The sequence below is a fragment of the Oenanthe melanoleuca genome, chromosome 26, assembly GCF_029582105.1.
Source record: "Oenanthe melanoleuca isolate GR-GAL-2019-014 chromosome 26, OMel1.0, whole genome shotgun sequence".
In the NCBI taxonomy this organism is placed as follows: domain Eukaryota; kingdom Metazoa; phylum Chordata; class Aves; order Passeriformes; family Muscicapidae; genus Oenanthe; species Oenanthe melanoleuca.
The window spans coordinates 4,017,835-4,036,548 of record NC_079359.1 but is presented as its reverse complement, the minus strand read 5'-3'; the positions used below and the strand labels follow the sequence as shown (position 1 = coordinate 4,036,548).

General features: G+C 51.3%; 1 protein-coding gene and 1 long non-coding RNA gene across 5 annotated transcripts in view; one reads left to right on the top strand and one right to left on the bottom strand.

Annotated features, from left to right (window-relative positions):
• The window catches only part of LOC130263840 (uncharacterized), a 20,478-nt gene extending 3,667 nt beyond the window's left edge, over positions 1-16,811 (bottom strand). The window contains exons 1-2 of one of the 4 annotated variants that reach the window (XM_056511695.1): positions 15,316-16,811; positions 2,887-3,135 (exon numbers count right to left, since the gene is read on the bottom strand). In XM_056511695.1, the coding sequence (XP_056367670.1) occupies positions 15,789-16,811 (1,023 nt within the window). In that variant the 3' untranslated portion in view covers positions 2,887-3,135; positions 15,316-15,788. The remainder of the gene's footprint in view (positions 1-2,886; positions 3,136-15,315) is intronic. The other 3 variants (XM_056511696.1, XM_056511697.1, XM_056511698.1) reach the window with 3 other exon arrangements.
• On the top strand, positions 12,948-18,714 carry LOC130263844 (uncharacterized). The gene is made up of 2 exons (XR_008842400.1): positions 12,948-16,935; positions 17,471-18,714. It is a non-coding gene; the product is annotated as an uncharacterized LOC130263844 (long non-coding RNA).

Below are 18,714 nucleotides of genomic sequence, written 5' to 3'. Positions count from 1 at the left end.
GCAGAAGGGTGGAAAGCCAACAGATGCTGCACTGGTCAGGGCCTGGGGGTGTTCCAGATGACTCCTGGGTGATGCATGGAGGAAGAGGATGCCCTTCTTCTCCAAAGAGACTTTTAGCAACTGACCTGGAGGAACAATTTTTCCTGGCTCCCAATCTGCTGGTTTATATTACTTTAAGCACATAAGCCAGATGTATCAGGCAGGCATTTCAAAGGTCACTCTTGGCACCATTGCAGACAACAGGCAATTGGGCCAATCTCAAACTGTTGGTGGGAAATTAAATTAAATAAGTCTGAGTTCACATAGATGTAATTATACATGCAGAGAGGAAAAAAAATCCCTTCTGACTTCTATAAGTAAACCTGAAAACAGAAGACTTAATTATAATAATTGTCTTAATGAGTATAGGTTTTGGGAATACCCAGCTGCTGACTCTGGAATCCTGATTTTAGCAGGATCTGTGAAAAAAGGAGTCAAACAGGAGGATTTATAGATCAAACAGGGGAATTTCTTATGCCCAGCAAGGATGACTAAGAGCATCCTACCCTTAGTATTGCTGTCACACTTGTTTGTCCTACACAAATTGCAATGACAGGAATTCCCTCACTGCAAGGCCTGAGGTCTGAACCATCAAGACAAAAGACAGGGAAGAAGGAGATGTGCCCAAATTTGCCTGGATGTGATGCAGCTATGCAAAATTCTGGATAAAAACATCCAGCAGGGTCTGTAGGAGTCAGAGACCCACACCCAAAGCCTCTCACTGCCTTCTGAGATTAAATCCAGTTTTGAAAGATTTTTAGATACTTGATTGCCAAGAACCTCTTCAAAAAACACCACTTACTGTGGAGGCCTTAAGGCAGTGGCACTGTAATTTTCACTTTCCAGATTCATATGGATCCCTCAAAATTGATCACACCTGATTTCTGTGAAAACACTTCATTGGTCTCTGCAAAGCACTGCACGAAGGTTCCTGTGCACAGTGTGTCACTGTTTACAGGTGCTTGGACGGGGGAGGAAAATTAGCAGCTAAAGGGTATGGTCTTTTCACAGCAAAATCCTCCAGGCTGGAAGAAAAATAGCTTTTCCAGTCCAGCTTTCAGACTTGTTTTTGGGATCAAGAAGTGACCTAAACTGCTCCTCATTTATCAGGGCTCAGGGTGGCTTGTGATAACCCCGGCAAGATGATGCCCCCAAATTCTGAAACATCTTTGCACCAGAGACTCCTGAGCACGGCCAAGTTTCTGTGTTTAAAAGGAGCCCACCTAGGAGAGGAGCTGGGAAGGCTCCTAAGCCTTGAGGAGCTGATTTGGTTTATTAAAGAGCACTGAATGAAATGGAGGAGGGGGGAGGAGGAAACCATAAAACAACAAAGTCTCTGCTTTAAAAGCTGACACCACTTTCAGCCTTTGTGAAGCCGCAGTGCCGCGTCGGTGCCGAAACGTGCCAGGGACAGGGAGGGCTTCTCAGTGGGAATCAGGACCCTGAGTCTCCAAGGGGATTTTCAACCCCTGAGTCTCCAAGGGGATTTTCAGCCTCCTGGAGCTGGGGCAGAACCGGCCCTGGCTCCCGAATGGCGGCGTTGGCACAAAATGGCCGAGTGTGGCCATTTTGTTCCCTTGGCTTCGTGTACTCTCAACCTGGCTGGGATGGAAAAATAAAAACTGAACAGACCAAAGAAAGATTTAAAAATCAAACCCAAAATTAGCCAAAAGAAGCGTGGAGGGTTTTCAATAACTCCCCAATGTTGTGGGGACCCACAACGCCGATTTGAGCTGCTGATCCGGCCGCCAGCGAGGAACCCGCTGACACGAAAAGCAGAAAACAGACCAAAAACCCATCCTGGACACACCCTGTGCCACGGGAAAGCAACAAAAAATGACATTTGCCAAACTAGCCATGAAGACAAGTTGTTTATAACTTCTCCCAGGTCAGGCAAACCTCTCAGCAAAGCAAGGCCAACCATCTTCGCAAACACCCCGTCCTAAAGTCAATATTAAATATCCCACTTTGAAACAGTCAACCAAAGGCACTGTGAATAGGGAAAGAGAAAAGGAAGCAAAAATATTTACAGTCCAATCCTGCAACAGCCCCTGTCTCTCAGCAATGCTTTTACCCCACACACTTTTAATGACATAGGGAATATTTCGCAACGACTTCGTCATCGCATTTATTATTAAATAATTAGCAGTATCTTTACAAACAGCTGCTCATCACTTAGTGCTTGTCTTGAGTTCTATCAGATGTCTCTAAACATCTGGATTATTATTAATGAATCTGATATTGTTATCTATAATGCAGGAATCTGTAACCTGCTTGTTACATGACTTATCTTTTATTCACCCTTCCTAAACGCATTATTAAAGGTGGCCATAAAGGTAATGGATTTTCTAAACATTTTTATATTTTCCTTGTAAATTTGTATATACCTCACCCATTCCTAAAAAAACCCAAAAAAACAAAAAAACAAAAAAAAAACAGAAAAAAACCAAAAAATCCCGGAATTTTTGTCATAAAAGACAGGCGCTACTAGTATTTCAGAGCAATTTCACTAAATAATAAAAATAAGAGGAAAAAAATATCTTTCAGGTTTATTTTTACCTGTTCTGCACTCAATTCTACAGGTCAGCTCAAAAATACAAAGGAAGAGTATTTTTCTTTCTGTAATACTCTATAAAACTGTTCTATTAATACTGTTAACCTTCTCAATGTTCAGATCCCAAGATGCTGATGAAAGGTGTGCAGGTAATGCCCACCTCTAACGTAGATTTGGACCAAAACATTAAATTTGCACCATGAAGCACCCGCCCAGCTCCGGGACCACCGTGGCCATTCTCTCCATTGTCTGCTTGCAAACAAGCCAAGGGGATATGGAGGCAAATCAAATACCTTTCTGTGCAAGGAAAGCCATTTCACCTCTTCCTGCTCTCCTTCCCAGCTCCGCTCTGAAGTGCCTGCTTCTCTCCACGTGTCTGGAAAGCCACTCAAGGAAGGGCAGGACGATCATTCCAACACCTTATCAGAGCCTGATCCCCGCCCTGCCACAGGGCAGGGACCTGCTCCTCGGAGTGTCCACAAACAAAGCAACGTGGCTACTAACGCCAAGACATCCAGGCTACTGAAGGAAATGCAGAATCACTTAAAAAAAAAAAAAAAAAAAAAAAAAAAGCACTTTTATTTGGCGCACATTCTGGTGTTTTTGCCCTGCTTCTGCGCAAAATTTTACAGTAACGCCACCAAGTTGCTTTAAACTTTCAAGGCGTGTTCCTGTTGATGGTGTTTCTGTTGAGTATCACACCTTAAGGTGTGCAGGATACACACAGAGTGCAGTAAACAGCTTGTAAGCACAGTATAGCTCCAGCCTTGCATGAAAACCAAGGGCTTAAAAAGCCAAGAACAGCTATTGCTTTAAATATTTAAATTAAGATGTTTTTATTCCTGAGATGAAAACTTTCAAGGGAAGAAGGCAATAAACAAAAAAATCCCTAAAAAAATATCCTCCAGATTACATCAGCTAAATCCAGGCAGTGCCAGCTCGGTGGAAAGGTCAGATCCCGTACGCACCAAAAACAAGAGGACACACAACAGGTTAAAACGCTGCCGTCCGGCAATGACCGGCTCTGGTCATACCAAGCCGATGTGTAAAATCATCCGCCCGTCCAAAAAACAAATTAAGACAACAGTGCTCTCTGGTACTTTATAAATCCAGAAGAAAGGAGGGCTGTTTTATTGAATATAGCGAACAAACCTTTCCGTCCGGCTATTCCGTGCAGCCCCGCGGCTCTGCGTGCACCGAGTAGCCCTTATGCTGCTCATACAAAAGCTCACTTTGGCAATTCCAGGCATTTTCAGTGCTCAACATACGCCAAAACTACCCACTCTCTGCCTCTGCCTTTGGTCTCGTTCCAAAATGTCCTTTTTTTTTTTTTTTTTTCCTCTTTTTTTTCCCCTTTCTCTCTTGCTACAGCCGGTGCCACGTAGAGACGGGAGAGTTGGGCTCGGACATGGCCGCAGCCTCCAAAAAGGAGCCAAGTCCCGGCGTCCCGGCTTCCCCCTTCCAGACGGGAAACAAAATGGCCATGGAGCAGCCATTTTGTTTGCTGCGGGATGGGAGGAGAAGGGAAGGGAGGGGAGACGCAGGCCAGGCGGGAAGGATGAGGGGGGAGAGGGGAGGGCGTCGATTCGGCAGGAACCCAAAAGCTCTGCAGCCATGCCCGGGCGCGTCCTCCTTCCTCCTGCCAGCCCCGGCCAGGCCCACAGCGGGACCGAGCCCGAGGGATGGACACAGGTTTGGTTTTCCAGCCCTCCCAAGCTGGTTGAGCCTGAGTTATCCGGCCTGACATGGGTGACACGGGTGGCATTCCCTGCCTGGGCCTGGCTGGCACCTCCGTCCTGCCCACAGGGCCCGGCCCGGCCGCTGCCGGGCTCTGAGAGCTCCCGAAGGGAGCCGGGCAGGAGGGCGGAAACCAACCCAGCAACATCAAACTCCTGAACTTCCCCGGGCAGGAAACGGAGAAAAAAACAGCCACAGAGAGAGGGACAGGAACCCAGCCTTGGGGACAGGAACCCAGCCTTGGGGACAGGAACCCGGCCTTGGGGACAGCCAGGCCTCTGCAGCCCGGATCCCAACGGCACTGAGGGAACAGCAGAGCCGGCCTCGCTCACTGCCCCAGAAACAGAGGCTCTCCCCAGCAGGACCTTGTGCCCACAAAAGGTCTCGAGAGCTCCATGACTTTTCCCTTCCTGCCTCTCCACCAGAGCTGCCCATCCAGGCAATGCACCTGTGGCTTGAGGAACAAGGACGCCTCTCACCGGACCCTCTTCTCCCAAAGCTCAGGGCCAAAGTCCCAGTGAGCATCCAACAAGACACACACATGAACCCCAGCCTCTACCACAGGTGTTAATTCCTCCAAGTCCTGACCAAAACCAGTTTTTTAGAGCAAGGCAAACACATCACAAACCTGTCTGGGAGTACCTGATGGAGGAAGACCTCTAGGAGGACATAAATCAAACACCCCCTGAGCTTTCTGCTTCTGTAGATGGGACAAGCTGTGAAAATCAGGAGTATTCCCAGGATTTAGGACTGGTAAGATCTCCTCATTGGAAGTCCTATCCCTTAAGGATGCAGGGAACTAGAAATGCCAAAACCAGCTTTGGAGCTGTTATAGGACCTGTAGGAAAATTCTGTAAGGAAGGCTGGCAATAGGATGAGGCACTTTGTGCCATATTCACAGGGGATAAATTTAAGCACAGGAGACTGGACCTGCTCAGCATTCTGGAGTCAGTGGGGAGGGTAATTCCTCTGCAAGTAATTCAGAGCAGAAGCATAATGGCAACATCTTGAATTATCCAGTGAAAAAAGTTACATCTTCAGATTTTTTAGTAACCACTATTCGTCTCTGCAATTTCTAGCAAAGTAACCTAAGATCTCCAGGTGAAAATTGTTATGAATTTATTAGTAATTTGTTGTGATTGATTAGGCTTATTAAAATGTCCCTAAAAATAAGCATCACCTCTAACAAACTCCACTGAGAGCCTGCTCAGGATATCCTGATTTCTGGTATGGGTTTGATGTGGAGCCATGTGACCCCACAGGTAGGTTTGTGCACTTTGCATTAACCTCAAAGTCTGGGAATTTTGAAGGTATTTGAGAGATCCAAGTCTGGTTTATTTTATTACGCTTTGAGAAGACAAGGCTTGCTTGAAAATTCCTTTGCATGGAGAGAATAGTGCATTTCTTGTGTGACACTCTTCAGGAAAACCAGCAATACAGTTGGAAAATGACGACCAAAGGGCTCTAGATGTGTACAGGAACACATCAAGAACAGTCACATGCAGCATGTCAGGCTGAAGCTAAGAATGAAAACCAAGTTCAGCTGCTCTGGCAGCAATACTCTCTTCTAGAAACCCCTGAGAACCTGAGGAACTCTGTTTTACTCTTATTCTGAGTGAAAATGAACAGAGCAGGATGAGACACGTTTACAAGACACATTTACAAGATGGGATTTTTTGCCTTTCCCAGTAACAGGGCCCCTACCCCAGCAGCACCTTCCTGGTGGTCCTGAGATGGAGAAATATAGAACTGCATGAAGCTGGGATTGCTCAATCTATCAACAGCACACCCAAAACTGCATGTAGTTGATTATTCAACAAATAACTCAGCATTAGCTCATTATCCAACAAATCTCAGTCAAATGATGGGAATACAGAGAATAAGCAAACAGGGATGTTTGGGAAGCTTATGGAGGGGAGAGTGTCTGACACGTCAGCAAGGGAATGAGACCAGGAATGCACAGGTTCTGTGGACCTGGGAGGGAGCTGAGATGGTTTGTGTCAGGAGAGGGAGGTGTGAACATGATTAAAATGCTGGAGCTGCACAAAGGACAAGGGAGGAGTTGCAGAACAGGGCTATTTTTGTAGCCTCCAATCTGGGCTGCTGTGGGCTCAGCAAACCGGTGATGGATTAAGCTGTGGTCACAAAAGGAGTCCCTTCTGCCCAACAGGCCACTTGCTTTGGTGCCTTCTGTGACCTCAGCAGGTCCCTCATTCCAGGCACTCCCTGGACATTCCAGGCTGAGCAGGGCTGTGGCTGCCTGGGCTGGTTGGAGGCCAGCACACTGGCAAGGCACGTGGCCCCAGAATTAAACCCATGAGATTCTCCTCCCCAGGGATGGATCCCTGCATGCAGGAGTTGGTTCTCATTCCTCTGCACACTCATCCTTGCTGCTGAGAATTGTCATCTGAGAGTAGGTAAAGCACAAAGCTTCAGGTCAGAGCTGGGTGGAGAGAACAAGCCCTCCCTTTCTGTTTGGGATCAGGGCTCGTGAGAAAGGGTCTGTGGTGCTGTCATGGGTCCTGCAAGCCAAAGAACTTTATCCTTGTGCTTCAGATCAGGGCTTTTTCCAACCACACTGCAAAGCTGTGGAAATCAGCTGCTTATCATCATGTGCTGGAGTCAAAGGGCTTCCTCAGCATCAAAGTTCCCCCTCTGGCTGTTTGTTTGAACCTCTTCAGGTCTGATCCCATCCCATTCCTGCCATTCCTCGTGTGCTCTCTCCTCTCCACACTGGTCATTTGCTCATGAAATTTAGAGTAGATGAAGATGTGAGTGAAAAGCCAAGCTGGTGAGAAAAACTTTCCTTGAAAATAAGAAGTGTTTTGGTTTCATTCCTTAGTTGGTGCATGTGGGTGAAGCAAATTGCCTCCTCTGAGTATCTGGATGGATTCAGTTCTTCTCAGCTTTGTCCAGTGGTACCTTTCCTCACTGGGCCTGAGCACTCTCTCAGGAGTTTTTAGGATTCCTCCATTTCTGTCTTGGGGAAATAATGTGCATAAGGCAGCAGCAGCCACACAAAATCATTTAGAATGGAAAAAAACAGACATCACAGCTGCATTGCTAAGACTGCATCCAGTCTTAGTGAGTCACTTTGCCTCTGCTTCCTCCGTTGGGAGACAGATATTCCCTACCTGGGATGCTGAGCAGGTTATTAGTTAATGTACTAATTAACTGAACGTGCTTTGAACAATGGAATTGCTTGAGGCAGTGGATCTCATGAAGGTCTGAGTTTAACACTGGTTTTAACAAGACTGGGCTCCCAGTTCTTACCAGCTGGGACACCATGCCCTGGGCCAGGGAGAGAAGAATTGAACTCCTATACATTATTCATAAAGGCCAGAGTCCATCCAAGCTCCTTCCTGCTCCCACCACGGATGAAGACGGAGCTGCCCCAGACACAGCTCTGGGGCTCCAGAGCCACAAAACACAGAAAAATCCCAAGCCAGGGATTTTGACAACATTGCTGACTTTTTTACATGCCCAGCAGTCTGTCTGTGACCCACATCCCACCTCTGGAGCTCTGCTCACACTCAGGGCAGCTTCTCCTCTCTCTTCCAGAAGCTGGGTGGTGGCAGAGAGCTCTGAAGTGAGAGATGGTTTCTCTGTGCCACTGGGACCATCCCAGGCTGCACTTGGAGCTGCAGCTGCCACAAATCCTGCAATCCAAACCAGTTGAGACTTTGGCCAGACCTGAGCTCATCCAAAACCCATTTTGTGCAGCTTCAGACACCTTATGTGTCTACTGAGGCAACTGAACAGAGAAGTCAAAACCCATAGTGGAGATTTTAACCTATTGAAATGTTCCAATAGAGATGTAACCACTGGAGCTGATGAAGGCTGTTTGCCTTGAATTCATGTTTGATATGAATACAACAATCCTGCACAACCCTGTACTGCCTCAGGATGCCAAAGTTACACCTGAAAAGTGACACTGTCCCCAGGCCTGGGGGTGCTGGACGAAGAGAAATTGTGACAGTTTCGATTACTCAGGGAACTGAGTTTGATTCCCAAACATGAAATTAAATTCTCCTTCCACGCCAGCTCTGCCAGCTCTGAAACCCTGCAGGTTTAGCTGGTTCCTCCCCAGCTGGAACAGAGAACACCAGGCAATGTCACAGCTATTTCTTCTGTGTCACATTTATACAATGCAAAGACCGAATTGTAAGAAGCTGAAAATCATAATTAGGCAGGCAAGAACCTACAGTCTGAAAAATTCTTCCCTCTTTAGTCTAGTCTGAGGTGTGTATTGTATGAGACTCTTAAGAGCTGAGTTTTCAGAGCTGCATTTTCAGAACTGAACTGCTTCTGAAAGCAGGGCCCCTAAAATAAGCAAGATTAGCAAATGTTCCCACCTCCAGCAGTTCTGACGATGACACCAACAGACAGATTTTCATCACCCTTTTGGCTGAGCCCTTCTGGAAATGTGGACATATTTTCTACAGGCAGAATTCTTTCTCAAACTCCTCCTTTGCAACATAGAAACTGTACAGGTTCCTAACTGCAGCCAAGTTTGACCACAGATCCAGCTCTCAGCCCTCTTTGTGGACACAAAAATGCTTTGGAGAAACAAAATCAATATGGCTTTGCTAATTGATGGTCTTGTGCTGGCTTTGACCCATCAGTTGATTGACCATCCTCAACTGTCATTTCCTAAACCCTATTTTTTTTTTTCTGCTTGTTTATCTTCCCTGGCCTTGTCTGCACACAGCCACCACCCAAAAAACCTCTGTCCAGGGAGTGGGATTTATCACTCCTATTTCAGTAGCAGCACAGCACAGAACAATGTAGAGCCTATGCAAACAAGTACTGCTGTTTTCTTTTGCTTTTCATTTATTCCTTATGGTAAATCAGTGCATTCCAAACTAAACAAAAATCAGAAGATTTAAGACCCAAAGAGCAGCCCAGAGCAATATAACAGGGGCTGAGGACAGGTTGCATTTAGAAATGAAGCAACAAGTAGCCCTTGAAAGCAAATGAAATGTTTAACCTGTGCTGCATTCCTGAGATTGTTGCTGGCTCTAATGACATTTTGGCAGGAGCTCAGGTGCCTGGATCCCTGAACACCACACATGGGGGAGGACTGGGCTGTGCATTAAACTCCCCCAGGTAGGGACCATCTTTACAAGGCCAGCACTTGTGACAGATCCCCCAGGACACTCCAGTGACACCAGTAAGAGGCATTTCACTGGAGGTAGACACTGTTTGGGCATACAGGACACCAGGACTGGGAACTGTAACCTGTAGTTTTGCCCCAGCTCTGTCACCAAGCTGGACCTTTCAAAAGACCCTAAAGGACCATGCAAGCTTGAACCACTGCACTACAAAAAATACATTGATCCACACACCAAGTCTTCTTTAGATTTCATCTCAGCCCAGGCCAGTGCATTACCTGACATCTGTAACCACTGCAGGGCTGTTGTGTTTTTTGCATAGTTGGACAAAACTGCCAAGGAAAAGGAGCTGAAACAAACCCTGAGTATCCTGCAGCAGCACCTATTACATTACCAGTGTTCTTAGAGCAGGACTGAGAGCCAGTCCCTCCCTGCCAGGGGCCTGTGTGTCCTATCCTCAGCATCCCATGGGATGAATGAGGCTCTGAAGCCAGGCAGCCAAACATAATCCACCTTTACCTGCTTGTGCTAAAGCTGAGCTGGGATGAGCAGGCAGAGCCTGGAAAGCTGAGCTTATCTGTGTGTCACAGCAATCCCTTTGAACCGCTCCAAGCCCTCCCCCAGAGCAGCAGCTTTTCCTGGGCTGGGTCCTGCTGCTCGCTGGGATCGTGGCTGTGCTGGCTGCAGCTGCCCCAGGCTGTGAGGGATGGAAACAGAGCCCAAGAGGCTCCCCCAGGATCACCCCAGCCCATCCAGGCTGTGAGCCTGGCAGAGAGCAGGGCAGACAGGGATGGAAACAGAGCCTGAGATGCTGCAGCTCCCCCAGGACTGGCCCAGCCCATCCAGGCTCTGAGCCCAGCAGGGAGCGGGGCAGACAGGGATGGAAACAGAGCCCGAGAGGCATCTGCCTGCAGTGGGGTGTGTGGCTGATGCACAGGGATGAACAGATGGGTTGATTACACAGGGAGAAATGGACACTAATCGTATCCAGATTCACCAGCTGCAGGATTTCCTCCTGAGCCCTAAAGTACAGGAAGGCTGTACCTGCTTGGTTATCCTGTCTCTGCTCATTACCCCTTCCCCCGCCCTGGGAACCACATCTCTGCTAATCCCCTGGGCAGGGGAGGGCTGGGCTGCAAAGCTGAGATCCAGATGGGAACTCCTACGGTGCTCAGGCACGGCTGGGTCCAGCCCCAGGTCAGGGCACATCCTGGCTGCCAGCCCCAGCTCCAGCTCAGCCAGGCTCCACCAGCTCAACTCTCCCTACTCTGTGAGTTTGTTGCCAGGCTCTTCTTTTGCTGCTGCCTCTCTGAAGAGCCAGGAAGGTTTCAGGGCTAGCAAGGTGAACAACAAAGACTGTTGGGGTTTGACACATCATTCACTGTGTGTCTCCTCATCTCTGCTGAGATGCAGCCGCTCCTAGGGCGGAGTCTGGTGTCTGTTCACAGCACGTGGCTGTTGGGGACACAGAGAGGAGGTTTTGTGGATTGAGAACAGCAGAAACAATTCCCCATCAGGCTGTAGGATGACTGGCCAGACTGAACTGGGAGGTGATGTTGGAAACCTCATCTGTATTCATATATCTGGAAAACTGAAATATGCCAAGTGGTTGGGTTTCATCACCTGCTTGGATTTCATGCAGTGCCACCTTGGAGGAAGGAGCAAAGCCCTCCCAGACACTTTGTTCCATGTCCCTCTGCATTCATCCCAGCTCTCTTCAGAGGCAGTGATGTGCTCCCAAGGCACAGCAGCTGGAGGGACGATCCCAGGCATCCTCCCTGTGGGGCTGCTCAGCTCCAAGGGTCTTAGCCCAACCCTCCTCCCACAAACAGGAGCTCTGGGAGCAGATGTGCAGACACTGAAGCTGTCGATCACATCGGCATCAGCAGCTCCCTGACTTTTGGTGGAGCCTCTGTGAGGAGCTTCCTGCTCAGAAAACTTTGTAACCCAAGCTGATGCTCCAGTTGGGCTTTTGGGACCTTCTCTTCTTGCATGCCCAGGGTGCCTCCACTGCCAGCCTGAGCTTACCTTTCTGTTGTCAAAACTGATGCAAGCAAATGAAGCTGTTCCCATGCTTGTGCCTGCTCCCATCCAGACTCACTCTGGCTCCACATGCTGCCCCACAACCTCTGCTCCTCTCATCAGGGCCAATGCCCAGCACAACCAAACCAAGAATGAAGGATGGGAGAACCTCACCTCTTGGTGTTACTCCCAGAAGCTCCCAGACTTTGCAAATCAGCTTCAGGTGTTCACACCTGGCAATAAAACATCAGCATGGACCATCCTGTTGAGTCCAAACTGGACCTGAAGATTGAGATAAAGGTGGCTGTGTCTGCCCTGCAGAGCCCTCAAACTGGGGGGAATTGGAAGAGGAGAAAGGAGAAAGGAGGAGGAGGAAGAAGCACAATGTTTGTTGTGGTCTTGCAGATGAAGAGAAAAATCCTGCCCAGGGATGCAGGATTCAGGGATGCAGGATTCAGGGATGCAGGAGCCAGGGATGCATGGCCACCTCCCTTGGGCTGGGCCTCCCAAGCCCAGCAGGATGGTGATGTGCTGGCAGGGACCACACAAAAGAAAATAAAAGAAAAGCCCTGGGGTGGGAATGAGCAGGAAAAGTTCATGTGAAGCCACCCCTCACAGACCCCCCCCAGAACAGGGAGATGTTCGGTTGCCACCACAACACAACCCCCACCCCTCTGACTCCACACCTGGCCTCCTGCAGCCTGTTGGTTGTGTCCTTTGCTGGGTTACTTCTCCTGTGGCCAGGACTATCTGGAGAGCAACCTCAGCATGCCAAACCCTGTGTGTCTCGTGGGCTTTGCAGCTCCAGAGCCAGACAGCACAGCTCAGTGCCCATGAGCAACCCTACAAAAACAAACTGGTCACCTCCTAGCTGTGTCCTCCCAGACCTCACCTTTCACAGCAATTATCACCAAAGTTAAACAGTAGCTATGAGCAACTCCAACATAAAAAACCAGTACCACAGAAAAAATGTGAGAGAGAGAGAGAGGTGGCAGAGAGAGAAAAACATTGCAGGAAGAAAAAAAATTGTATTGATTCTTCTGAGGCCCAGCTGTGGGGTGGTACAGAGGGTGAATCAGATCTGGCTGTTTGGACACCACATTCCCCATGGTGCACGAGCCTGCCAGCATCAGCTCTCCCTTGGATGGGCTTCTACAAGGATCTCATGAAACTTGTACCCCCAAATCCCTTGGTACAATTAGTGGAAAAGCTGAGGGTGGAGCTCACAGAGATCAAATTAGTCTCATTGCTTTTCAGCCCTCCTTTCCCCACTAAAGGTGGTTCATGGAGTGGTGAAGCTGCTTACATGGATGGTCCAGCATGGGGGAAGCTTTGCCCCTTGGGTCTGGCCTGTGGAGACACAGAGCTCAGCATTTCTGCAGCTGTAAATCAGGCAGTTCTCACCAATATAAATTTGGCTCTGAGTTGTAGGGGACTTAAAAAAAAAAAAAAAAAAAAAAAAAAAAAAAGGAGAGGAAAAAGAAAAAAGGAAATCACAATTCAAAGTCTGCCTTGGCCAAACTTGGTCCTTTTAAGGAAAGGAAATTTCCCAGAGCCACCCTCGACAAACCTGGGGGCCTGATCCTGCTGTGAGGAATGTCTGTGCAAATCCAGAGTGGCTCTGCTGCCTGCTGGGGGTTACAGCAGCTGAACAAGGCTCCAGCCTCAGAGCAAAGCTCCTGGTCTCCTGCCAGGAGATGGAGCAGAGCTCACACCAGAGCAGCCTGAGAGCAAACTGGGGATTCAGAGGCAATAAACAGCAGAAAGATCTGACTCCCCCTTTCAAGAATTCACCCTTTCTGCTGAGCCATGTTCTGGAGCACAAGCCCTGTTTTGCTGTGAGCTGCATGGAATAAAACAGCTGTGTCCCTTGGCTGGATGGCTCTTCCAGGGGTGCCAGATGTTTTGCTTAGGACACGTCAGAAGAGACTTGCTTGAGTTCAGACTTTTTTTCCTCTCAGGCTGTTTGCAGGATCTTCACTGGGGTTTTAGGTTTTTTTTTTTAATATTTGCTCTCCATCAGATTTTCACAGGAAAGCAACAAGGATTGGGAGCAAATTGGGAAAGGTCTGGTTTCACCCCAGCCCCTCTTTGTATAAATAATCCACAAGGGAAAAGCTGGAATGATGAGTAAAACACTTGTGCTGCCTTTTCACTGAATTAAGGGTCTGGATGTAACCCACTGTGTCCATGTGCTTTGCTGAAGAGACCACCCTGGCACATTTTAGGGGTCAGACCCCACAAATGCCTGGCTGCCCCCAGCTCCCACAAGATGGGAATTTCAGCTGCCAAACCAGCCGTGGGGTGTTGTGGAAACAGCACAAGAAAAAAAGTCCAGGACTGGACCCCAGCCACCAAACCAGGCTGCACGAGGCCACACGGCTCCCTGCAGGGTCAGGAAGATGCGAGGTGCCCAGGACAACATCTCTGTCACCATCCTGGTGGGTAAGGGAGATTTGGGAATGTCCCCAGGGCAGGGCTGGTACAGCCAGTGCAGGCTGGGGGGTCACAGAGGCAACACAAGGGCCGGGGCATTCGGGTGCTTTGTGGCCAGTTCCAAGGTTTTTACTGTAGGGCCATGCGTTGCTCACTGAAAAAGGGGTTTTTTCAGAGAAAGGAGGAGGAGCAGGGAGGCTGGGCAGCGGGGAAGAGGAGGAAAAATTTGGTGAAGGAGGAGGGGTGGCTTTCATGGCTCCGAGCGCCTGCGGAGTGCGCGGCAGCCGGGAAGGAGAACCCTGCCCTGCAAACAAGCTGCTTTTGTTGTGTCCCAACCAGGCCTAAATTAAGTTTGACAGAAAGAGGGCAAGATTCCCCGGCGCTGGGGCAAGCCCTGGGCTCGGGTAAGGCCGTGCCAAACCTCGGTGCGAGGCGTGAACCTGCACGAGGCTGGAGGGACGAACCATCCCGAGCCTTCCCAAAGCTTCCTCCAGCAGCGGCCGGGAACATCCCGAGCTTTTCCAGGGCTTTCTCCAGCAGCAGCCGGGAACATCCCGAGCTTTTCCAGGGCTTTCTCCAGCGGCAGCCGGCCCGGCCCCGAGGAGCTGTGGCTCCAGGAAAAGCCTCCGTTGTGCCCCGTCCCGTCCCGCCCTGCTGCGGGCATCGCCCAGCCCCGCGCCCGCCCGGGCACGCCGTGCCAGCCCGGGGAACCAGCCAGCTTCTAAACAGTTAATGCCGACAAAAACCATGCGGCTTCAGTTCCCTCCTTCCCGGACCGCTCCTGGTGGAACTCACCCCCTTTTCAAATGGAATGAAATTAAATGATCTTCCTGCTCTGACCTCGCCCCGCTGTCCTCTCGTCCTCCCTGTCCGTACATCAGCTCCTGCCGTGCCCCCACCCTGCGCTGGCAGCAGCGCCCGTGCCCAGCGTCTCCCACCACGTTTCTCCGGCTGCCATGTTGAATTGCAAATCCGACATGATTCCACACATTCTCCCCGGTCGGTGCTGCCCGCTGGGCAACTTAAAGAGGCACCCGGGCGACAACGCCCAGCCCCGGGTGGCTCCTGGGGACGTCCCGGGTGGTGGGGCGAGGGCACGGAGAGAAATCGCCCTCCAGTTCTGCTCCAAATGCTGCACGTAGGGACCTGCCTATCTGCTATCTGCTATACATCCCTCTCTAAGAGACTGATTAAAGTCGGGTGTTTTAGCACCAAGGGCCGGAGGACTCGGCGAGAAGGGATTTCGGGGAGAAGGCAGGTTACAGCAACAATAAAGCGACGGAGCAACTGGAGGAACAAAACGTTATTTCAAATCAAAGGCAAAAAAACCCCAACCGCACGGACCAAAAAAAAAAAAAAAAAAAAAACCAAAAAAAAAACAACCAAAATTAAGAGTGAGGTTCGATTTCGTACCAAGGCAGCAAGAGAGACGCACCGTGGAAGAGAGTGGTTTTGTTGTTGAGTAGTGGCTGGATTTAGCTCCGCTTATCCGGACAATCATCGGGGAAGGATCCTTTTCCGAGAAAGGCCAGTTTGAGTGAGACAGCTTTTTTTTTTCCCTTCTCTCGCTCGCTCTCTCCCCTTTCCTTCTCCTCGCAGCTCAATGCCAAGAAATGGGCGGTGCCTGGATGCCAGGCTCCATCCGAACGAGACACCCAAGGCCAAGGGAGGCTGGCACAAAGGCGAGCTGGCAGGAATTCCTGCACTCGGAGCCGCGCGCCCGCGGGACGAGCCCGCCGCCTCCCAAAAACCAACCTCCGACACCGCCCGCTCCGGAAAGTTGCCCCGTCAGGCTCGAAAACGCCCCATGAGGCTCAAGCACAGGGCGAAAAAAAAGGACTAGGGGAGGAAAAAAACCCCAAGACCCCTCTTTGCATCGACGCAGGTTAAACAAAAGGCCTGGGGAGGTGGATTGGGTTTTTTCCGCCCTCCCCATGCTCCTTTTCCCGCCTTCCCATCCCTCTCCTCCCTCCTCTTGTCCTCCATCGTTGTCTCCCTCGCTCGCCGCCCGGGCGTCCAGGCACAAATGAGCCCTTGGCTCCCTCCTTCCTGGTTTTCGCACGACAGGAGGTGGCGGGCGCTTGAATAGGAACACACACACCCAACGCGAGAGGGACCCGATGGGGGCAGAAAAAAAAGGGGACAAAATATATATATACACATACAAACAACAACCCACCCGCCATGGAGGCCGGATGGGAGCAGTTGCTGCCGAGGGTGGCAGATTGGGGGCGGTTTGGGTGCCAAGGGGTATTTTTGGCCTTATTCTGTTGCTGCCCGAGCACCTGGGTCGTGCCGATTGTAAAAGGGAGTCGCGGCGGGTTGGGGAAGGGAGCGGAGGGGGGGCAGCTGGGGTTGGTAGCGCTGCTGGGGAGATGCCAAAAAACCAAAACAAAACACGTTTTCATTTTGTCTGCACCAGCCTGGGCGCAGGCGAGCGCGGGAGAGAGGGAGGGAGAGGGAGGCGCACGCCAACAGAAAGCCGCCGTGCTCAGAAGCGGGCCTGCGGCCACGTCCCTCCGCAGCCGCCCCAGCAGCCGTTCCCGCTCCTCGTCCCCCTCTCCCTGCCCACCCGGCTTCGCCTGCCAAGTCCGAGTTGGCACGGCTCCCCCGGCTGCGCCGAACAAAGCCGTCACCCATCCCCGAGCCGGAGCTGACAGTAAGCAAAGTGACAGGCGCATCTTCCGCATGTTAATCCAAACGGCGAGAAGGCGAGCGAGCGGCGGAGCCCCCCCGTGCCATGCACACACAGCCCCCCGGCACCGAGCCGCCCACCCCACCCTTGGCACCCGCTGGCCTCGTGCGGGGATGGCCAGGCCCCCGCCGGCGGGAGCACCGAAGGCTCCTCGTCGGCGAGGCTTAAATCGAGCCGAAGCCCCGCTCGGCGGGCAAACGAGGCCACTCGGCATCTGCTGTACCTGTTCCCGCTGCCTTCATCTCGCCTTGGAACCGTGACAAGAGCGCACTCGCCTCTGGTGGGCTCTCAAAGCCGCGGGTCTGTAACCCTTTGCAGGAAGTTGGCACCGATCCCAGGTAGGACTTTACTCCCCGGCTCTCGCTCTCTCCCCCCACCTCCGCCTCCCGCTCCCTCCCCTCCGCTCCCCCACCCATTCTGTCCCTTGGGCCCCTCTTGCGTCCCCCAAAACCCCACCCGGCCCCCGCTGCCCTGCGCTGCTCGCCCGCCTCGTTGGCCGGGGCTAGCGGGGGGCGGCCGAGGCTGCTGGGCGCCCACCGAGCCCTCGTGCCCACCGCCCTTGCACACATACCCTGGAAGATGACCTGGGCAAGACAGAGAACAACAACTTCCTGCTCCGGCTCCCTAAAACGCCTGTTTCCACGCAGGGGTTAGGCAGCGCGGCGAGACGGGGGGAGCTGGGAGGAGGTTTGGGGGTTTGTCGTCATTGAACCAGGCTTTTTTTCTTTTCCTCTTTTTTTTTTTTTTTTTTTTTTTTTTTTGGCTTTTTTCTTCTTCCCCCCCCCCCCCCCTCTTTTTTTAAGCCTTTTTTCTATTTTTTCCTGCCTTTTTTCTTTTTTTTTTTTTTTCTAATAACATATTTTTGCCCTGCAGTCCAAACCCAACGCGAAGGGAAAGGAGGGGAAGAGAAATGGGAAGAGAATAGCTCCAAGTCGGCAGGACAATGCACGGGAAACGGGGAGATTAGCGTAGCTCTCGAAATCCATCACGCCCGCCCCGTTTCTGAACCGTTCGCCCCCGCGCCTCGTCTTTTTTAATTCTCCCAGCTCCTGAATTATTCCAGTCCACGAGCGGGAGGGGAGCGCACAGTCCGGAGTCCCTCGGAGCTGCCAAGAGCATTGCAACAGGAAAGAAAGGAAGCGGGAGAGGGAGAGCCAGGCACAGCCCTCACAATCGAGCAGCGAGAAGAGCAAGGAAAAATTAACATCCAATTAGTGCCGTGTTTAACGAGGGAGACAGAGGCGGCTGTTGTTTTATTGCCCTGTTCTTTTCAGGCGCATCTGACAGGCAGCAGGGAAGGCACCCCTGCTCCGAGTGACGTCATCATATTTTATTTTTTAATTATTTCCCCCCTCCTCCCCCCCCCGTCTTTCCTTCTCTAAGTTTCGCACAGACAATCTCAGCAACTCGGCCAGGGAAATTCGGGACTTTCTCGCATTCAATCCACCGGCTCCCCCCTCCACCTCCAGCCTCCCCCCATCCACCGACAGCAACCCCGGAAAAACAACAGCGCCAACCCACCCCAAAGTCTTTGTTCTTCCAAAAAGAAAAGAAAAAAAAAAAAAAAAAAAGAAAAGCAGCGTTGGGATGCGAGCTGGAGGTTTCTCCGCGTGTGCGTCCGAGTGTGTGCGTGCGGCGCTCGGTCCCTCTCCCGTCCCTCTCTCCCCAGACGCTCGCTCGCCTTGTAAAACTTTGCTGCCTGTGACGCTGCTCCGGCCTCCTCTGGCAGCCTGACAGGAGCCGCAGAGCGCAGGCGGCTGTGCAGGAGCAGCTCCATTCCGAGGGATGGGCGCGCTCACGGGTTTGCAGCCAGGGCCAGCCCTGGAGCCAGGCCGCGGCCACGCCGGCCCAGCCTGGCCTGGGCCACAGCGGGCAGGGGCCGAGTTTAAAGCTGGAGAGACTCTGCCCCTCGTGTTCCTGCCCTGGGATGGGGGCCCAGCCTGGTGGAAGTGCCCAGGGAGGAGTGCAGGAGGGCTCGGCTGACCTTGTGCTGCCACCTCTTCCCGAAAGGCCTGGATGGCCTCAGGGTGGGATGAAGCAGCACCGGCTCCCCCTGAGAGCACTGCCCAGGAGGGAACAGGGCTGCTCCGTTTAGGGGCATTTAGGGGAATTTTCCC